General features: G+C 23.3%; 1 protein-coding gene across 9 annotated transcripts in view; it reads right to left on the reverse strand.

Moving 5' to 3' along the window:
- LOC411812 (serine/threonine-protein kinase Doa) overlaps positions 1-7692 on the reverse strand; it is an 82158-nt gene extending 74466 nt beyond the window's left edge. Inside the window, exons 1-3 of one of the 9 annotated variants that reach the window (XM_006559246.3) lie at positions 7561-7692; positions 7076-7180; positions 3917-4050 (exon numbers count right to left, since the gene is read on the reverse strand). In XM_006559246.3, coding sequence (XP_006559309.1) covers positions 3917-4050; positions 7076-7180; positions 7561-7677 — 356 coding nt within the window. In that variant the 5' untranslated portion in view covers positions 7678-7692. Of the gene's footprint in view, positions 1-3197; positions 3412-3916; positions 4051-4984; positions 5116-5602; positions 5682-5764; positions 5914-6722; positions 6863-7075; positions 7181-7560 lie in introns of those variants that run through there. The other 8 variants (XM_006559249.3, XM_006559247.3, XM_006559251.3 and 5 more) reach the window with 8 other exon arrangements.
- Positions 7693-8310: the final 618 nt, after the last annotated feature.

Consider the following 8310-nt stretch of genomic DNA (forward strand, 5'->3'; position numbering starts at 1 on the left):
ATATTTCTCATCAATTTCTATTTTAAATAATATTATTAAAGTAAACATTTTTAAACATTAATATTTATACTTTTATGTTATTTATAAATAATTGAAAATATTACATATATATATAGTGCATATATAGTAATTTATTTTATAAAAAGAACATTTTTTCTTTAAAAAAATTTCGTTAAAATTGTTGAATATTAACTAAAAATTAAACTAAATAAATAAAACTTAATAAATATATTAGATACAAAAGATGATATTGCAATATTATTATATAAATAGATTTTCAATTAATATAATTTTTCTTAATATCAAATCAAATAATTCAAATACTCAAATAATTTCATTTCGGTAAGTACATACATTATTATTTCTAAAAAAAAAACATTAAAAGAATTGAAAAATTAAAATTATAATAATAAAATACATGATATATACAAGTATTACATAAAATGATATTTTCAATTACTATTTGATTATCAAAATATTTTAATAAAAATTGAAATAGAATATAATTATAATTATAAATAAATATAAAATAAAAATAAATATTGAATAAAAACGATTTTATGAAAATAATTACATAATATATATATATATATATATATATATATGATTATGTTTTTATCTGAATAAAAATCAATATTAATTTTGCTAAAAGTATTTACATGTTTTTAATTATATATGATAACAATAAACATAGAACTAGTTTGATAATTCTAACATTAATAACGAATATTGTCCTTAATTAAATAAATTGGATTATTTTATTTAATTGGATTATTTGAGAGCAATACAAGAGAAATGATCATTATTCACATTCAAATGATATGTGAATCTTTAATAATGTGAATGAAAAAATGAAATGTTTATTGTTTCAGTTTTATCTAATATATTCATAGATCTTAGTTTCATGTGATTTTTATTTATTTAGTATATGAAAAATCATTTATAAATATCAAAGAATACATCAAGAATATCAATAAAAAAAAAAATTATTCAAAACTATAAAAAATTAAGCATATATTAAACAATATAAATCATTGATTGTATAAAATTGTCAATTTAATATTCTTATAAAGAAACATAAAAGAATTTATTACGCAGTCTAGTATCTATATATATAATATTCTATAAATAATGTTTTAAAAGTTTTTGTTTGCAATTGTAAAGAAATATATTTTTGAAACAATATCAAATTTTGAAACGAATGAAAATTGTTTTTAATAATATTTCTTAATGATAATAATATTCAGTTTTTATAAAATAAAATTTTTGATAGATAATATTAAAAAATTAATATTAAATAATATAAAAAAAATTCTTCTTTTATAATATCTAATTGTACATAACAAAAATAATAATATCAATAATTAAACGAATTAATATTAATATGTTAAATCCTAAATATTTTTCCACGCAGAATCAAAAAGATATAATCTATTTTTTTATTACAAAATTTTTGAATATATAAATAAATAAAAGTTTTTAATTGAAAAAAAAAATAAAATATAATATAAAAAATATTCATAAGGGAAATAAAAAATTTATTGGTAAAGAAATTAAAAATTTGTCTAAATCATAAGAAATAGTCTTCATAGATAAATGTAAAGAATATAATAAATTTAAGTATATAAGTAAATAAAAAATAAAATAAAAATTTAACTTGAAAAAGAATTTATTTCGATAGCATCTAATGATTATGTATTAAATATATAATATTTAATACTCGTATATAAATACAATAAAAATGACAATTTTATTTTAACAAAATAGAATTAATTTTCCCAAAAATATAAATATATTTTTTAAAAGTAAAAATATATATACGAATAAAACACAAAATCTGAAGTTCATTTTTTGAAATACTTGATAATTTTAATTAAATATCTAATGGAAGAAATTGAAAATTAAATTTTTAATAAAAATTTATTAATATTAATCATGACAGAATTTCTAATGAATTTCTATTCAAATTAAAAAAATCGATATTACGGAAGTTATTTTTATTATATAAGATAAATTTTCAAATTGAAAAAATTATAGAATTTATTATTTATGTTCATTAATATTTTATTTCATAATGTGATATATTATATTAAAGATTATATTAGAGAATATAATGATTTAATAAAATTATTAATTAATATTTTTTTAAAATAGTAACAATATAATAACTTAAAATATAACATCATGTCTAAATTATTAAATATAAAAGAATTTGTTATTTTTAAAAATTAATTGTATAATAAGTATAAAAAATTTTACTTATTTATATTAAATTGAATACAAATAAAAATATTTCATAAAAATTTTGTAATATTAATAATACAATAGTTCATTTGTTTTCTATTAAACATTAAGTGATATTTCATATCAAGTGTGATAATTACTATTTTAGAAGTGATTCATATTTATATTTGTTACTATTATTAATACTTTTATAACACTATGTTAAAAAGATATAAAATCACTTACTTTAATGAAATATACATTTTTATATGAAAGTTATTAAAAAAACTCTATATGAAGTAAATATTATGTATATATTATATTTCATTTTTTCATTATTATTTTTTATTTGAAGAAATAGATTTTCAAATATTCTAAATAATTTCTTTAATTCATTCTTCTAGAAATCAAATTATGTTCTTTAATTGTTTTGTTTTATACTATACTCATCTAATCTGATAATCTAATTTGATTATAAAAAAATTCTATTAAGACAATTAGACATACAGACAATTTATTAACCTTCAATATTTTATATTCCTTAACAAATAAACATTTATTCACAAAGTAAACTTTATTCAAAATACTGATAGAAACACGCAAAACAAAAAACCTTGTATAGATTTGAATAAATAAGATTCACAAAAAGCATACGATCATTGTTCGCGACTCATTATGATTCATAAATTATAATGCATGTAAATGGTCAGACAGAACTGATAATTAGCTTTCAGTAGATAATTAGCTTTTTCTGTGAAAATAATAGCGAATCGTTATCAATTAAAATAATACATAAAATACCAGATCAGCTAAAAAAAAAAAAGCAATATTACAACATTATTATCCAATTTCTATTTACATATTTCCAAGCAATAATTATAAATATTAAATTACGCGGAAAATTACAAACATTAAAATATTTATCTTAAACTGCACACATATCTCCAAACCCTAATAAATATCCTCACATGTACCTCGACTCATTTATACCTTTCGCACGTTTGCAACTTTTTCCCAATGAAATCATTTCGGATAAAACCCACATCAGCACTCACGTATATTTTTCAAATCGCTTTTTCAGATAATAGCCAAAGACTATTTCCTACTCAATCAATTATGTCCGGTAAATCTTGAAGTCAAGACCTTCCCGGGCAACAATGTGGAAGCTCGAACGCACCGACAACGACTGACAGCCATAAAGATCTCATGGAGAATTTCTATCGTCTCCTCAGTTCATACTAGGCGCATTAAGGAGTGGGAGACCCGCGTTCGTGGCATTGGTCTCATGTGCTGTAGCTCCACTTATTCCCCACTCCGATATTCTTTCTTAATGTTTTTTGCGCAAGTCTTATAAAAATTCTCAATAATCTTAGTCTTCTTTTTAAAATATTTGCAATAATAAATATTGATAATATTGATTTAATATTTGTGATTGCTCTAATTTCAAGATATAATGATTGATAATTTATTAAAAAACAATGTTTTGTAGTGCTTAATTGATTTACATATGTTTTAGATATGTTATTATCAAACATTATTATGCATTGAACAGAATTAAAATTTGCATAGAATATTAATATAATATACAATATATTTTTTGGTTATTACACATAAAATTAAAAAATAATCACCTGAATTATCAGTCAGATGCATATTAATAGATTATGGAATAAATGTTAATTTTATCACTCACCTATATGTTCCTTTACTTCTTGGACTTTCATAATCTATGCGGCGTCTCTTGTGTTCATATTGAAGAGAGCCTCCAGAATTTGAACGTGCTCTTGAATGGCTGCGAGTACGGTGACGCCTCCTGCTTCGTGGCATCTGAAACAAATTAATCTGTATTATTTAAGATATATAAATATATAAATATTAGAAAAAATCAAATACTTGTCTCCAGAGAAGATTATATTCATGAAAATAATTTTTATATTACTTTTACTATAATCTTGTAATGAAACATTTTATTTAAATCTCTTGATAAAAAATATATTTTGTTTAATGAATATAATAATATTAAATTGTATTATTTTTATTTTTTTATCAATTTCTTCATATGAAGAAGAATTTCAATTTAATGACTTATAATCATTACTTTAAAAGAAATTTTTAAAATTTTTTTTTCAAAATATACATAATTAAAAATATTTTATAAAGATATAATAAAATATGGTAAAAAATGATATTGATATAAATAATATTAATAAATTTATAATATATTCTTTATTTTAAAATTTATAAATATTAAAATGATATAAATATATTGTATATATATGTGTGTGAAAAAAATAGTATCATTATTTATATACAATTTATTTAAGTGCCAAATAATTCATTAAAATATAAAAATTCACTGGTATTGAATACATCTCATTCTATAAATATATGCAAGCAAATGTTATTTAATATAATTTTTTATTTATTTATTATTTATTTATTTATTTATTTATTATTTATAATTAAGATATTATAATTAATTGAAATAAGAAATAAAAGTAAAATGAAAAAGTAAAACAAGAAGAAATAATAAAAATGACATACAATAAATCCAACTACAACTATAAATCCCAAATGATCCATAATTAATAATAGAAATTTTTGTAACTGATTTCACATCATTATCAATATGGCATGATCAGCATGACAGAGAAGAATTATAAATCTCAGCTGTATGCAATATATAGATAATAATATTACAAATGTTGGAAAAATATTAGGACCAGAGCTTTTTTAATGAAACCACACTACATGTACTTACATTAGGAAGACGAAACAAGCTCACTTGATCCCGAATGAAACTGAGGATGGATGATATCCAGGAACGTGAAGATGATGCTTGTAGTATGACAGGATTTTTTGACAACGACGTAGACATCAGCTCAAAAAATTCTGCAAAATGTGGGCAGTCGCATCGTAAAACTATACTAAGCACTACAAGAAAAACAGCCCACTCCGAAAAAATAAGAAAATATACCTATGTTTTGTGAGAAACTCTGTTGAGAGTATAATACAATTTCACATGAAATCCAAAGGAGTTATTTTTCATGTGAAAACGAAAATCCCGCCAAAATCACTGGATTATATATTATCCGAAGAATATCAAAGAGAAGACAATTAGAACGATAACATAATATGCATGGTGGCAGATACAATAAAAAGTAGAGAAATGAAATGAGAATGAAGTAATGAATACGCGTGGGCACGCTCACTAGCAAAATCAATGCCAACGAAATGCTCGCTTCTTAAGACGAAACATCGAACTTATACACTAGTATTCTCAAAGAATAGATTATGCATCGTGATAATGTACAATGCATATATATTTAATAACCATGACGAAGTGAAAGCGACAAAATTTACAAGTGGAGAGACAAACCGCAAAGCATACGCCATAAGGGAACTTTCATGAAACGGCGGCCATCTTGGAGGTAGAGAAGCATCAAGTACCAGTGAACGTAACACATGCACAATTTCTGCTAGACATTTTGAATAATTCAAATTTAATATATTATGATAATGTTACGATAATGTAACTTACATTTAAGAAAGAAGTCAAGTTCAGTTGGTCCCAAAATACTTGCAAACACAAAATACTTAAAGAGCGTAATGATGTGCTACGTACGACACTGTTGTATGTGACAACGATGTGGATATTGGATCGATGCGATTGGCGAATAGCATTCGACTATATTCGTACGGAATCGTAAAACCGACTATCTACGAACTGAACCGACTATGCACGAACTTAGCTTACTAAACCTCAAATATATATACTTCCGGCAGATACAAAAAGATGGAACATATGTATGTAAATTATACCGGCTATACTATTATAAAAACAATAATAAATATTCATTAAAAATTTCTTTTTTAATAAAAAGAAAATATTCTTAAATCTAAAATAATTAAAATATATATAAAAAATAAATAGTTTTCATTTATGATTAGTGTACAATCTTTCACAAATGGATTGAAATAGAATTATATCTCATCATCATAACTAAAAAATAATTATTACAATATTAATTACAATATTATTAATTTATTTTATATTTTAATCAAATTTTAAATAATATTGAAAAAAGATATACATATTTTACTTTGAATATGTATATATATGTATAAAATACTTTATTAATTCTATTTTTAAATAACTAAATTCTATTAATAATGCAAATAAATATTTATGATAAAACTGATATTCATAAAGAAATAAAATATTTTAATTAAATGTAAGTTAAACGACATTTGCGACACGTACAATACACTCGTTTGATAACCTCGCTTATAAGTAGCACGAGGAAAACGTGCAATGAATCAAAATCCATAAAAATATTATTCTATTGTTAAATTATTATGCAAATATTACCAATGCAAAGTAAAATTAATATTTCTGTAGCAAAAAAGTATAAAATAACATCTTAAAAAAAACAAACTTACCTTTATTATAGATTATACGTATGTTACATTTATTTTATTAAAGAAACTTTACATACCTGTCCCCAAATTAGGTTAGTAATTACTCGTAGAACACCACATTTTATTAAAGTCATTAAATTCCAAAACATACTCAAATTTTAAATGAATATAAGTTCATGATGATGTTCACGAGGCTCTAAAGTAATCATATAAATTCTGAGTGACTAGTTGATGACCTCTGTATATTATGATAGGTGGCACCACACCCAAGTATATGGAAAAGAGTAACTACTTACCTCATTGATAAGATAATAATATTATCGGTAAAAGATGGATACAGACTAGTGTCTATACAAGATAAATAAAAAAAAAACCGCGAAAATTAAAAATAACAAAGCATGTTTTCAAATATATAATAAATTTAACTCACCCCTATTATCGGATCAATGAATTTAAATTGCTTTTGGACGTAGCATTTCATTACTGCAGAAGGGATCAAATTAGCTGCGATTGTCCATAACTCTCTATAGGAATGCTGTAACCATTTTGATTATGTTATAAATTTTGATGATGTTTTATATTTGTATTTTTAATTTGAAACTTTATATCAAGGCTCACAATGATTTTTGCAAAAAAAAAAAAAACAAAAAAGAGAAAAGCAGTGTTGTACCATGCATTATATTTTGTGATCATTGAAGGTATACTGAGCTCTTTAGCACAAGAGAATTTGATGAGGGTACGTCGATAAGTAGATGTGATTGTGATTACTCCATGCACGGCCACGTGATTTGACTGAACCTGCGCCAATCGTGTTATGGAGGAGGGAAAATCACAATCAGTGAATTAATGAGATTAATGATATTAAAAAAAAGGATATTATTTTGATTTTTTACACGTGACCTCTAATTGACATACCTGTCGTTTATGATAAAAATAACCGTAATTGTTTTGACCTTTTATTACACTATTTAACATCAATATATTTCTCGCGGTAAAACGATAAAATAGACACTGTATTAAACGTGCACCCATTTTATCCAGTTTACTGAGTACACTCAATGCAGGTAACGTATTTTATTGTATAGCGCTTGCGCCGTATAACAACGAACTAACCCCAGATACGAAAATGAAATGTGTTACTTTTAATTTTAATCAAAACACAAAGACCATATCCATCTTAATCAATCTATGTAAACCGATAATAGATCAAGTAATTACAAAGAACGTGATCGTATATAGCAAATAAAATCCAATGTGATTCACGAATTAATTATATAAGCTTACAAATTGGAAACTGTCCATTGATTCGAATCGGGTTTCTGTCCTTATTTTTTTTTTTTTAACGGCTGAAGCCGCAGGAGGCAAGTCACGTAAAATTCACGTTCCTTCGTCAGATCTTGTTTCCTGTTTTCCTTAAAAGACAATGAATGACGTTTCTCGCGAGAAAAAGGCAATCACTCCGAGAACAATCTAGAGTCAATGAGCATCGCAACGTCGTTTTCGTTTTATACGGTGTTCAGATCGCGCTTAATGTTGGCCCTAAATCAAGATTCATATCTTATCCGAAGCCTGATCTAATGAACAGGCTAAAAATATTGGTTGTCATTCACGCTTTATAAATTTCAATTTCATGGCAAAATAATTGGTCTTCAAATATGAAAAAGT

The sequence above is a fragment of the Apis mellifera genome, linkage group LG12 (assembly GCF_003254395.2).
Source record: "Apis mellifera strain DH4 linkage group LG12, Amel_HAv3.1, whole genome shotgun sequence".
NCBI classification, from domain to species: Eukaryota; Metazoa; Arthropoda; class Insecta; order Hymenoptera; family Apidae; genus Apis; species Apis mellifera.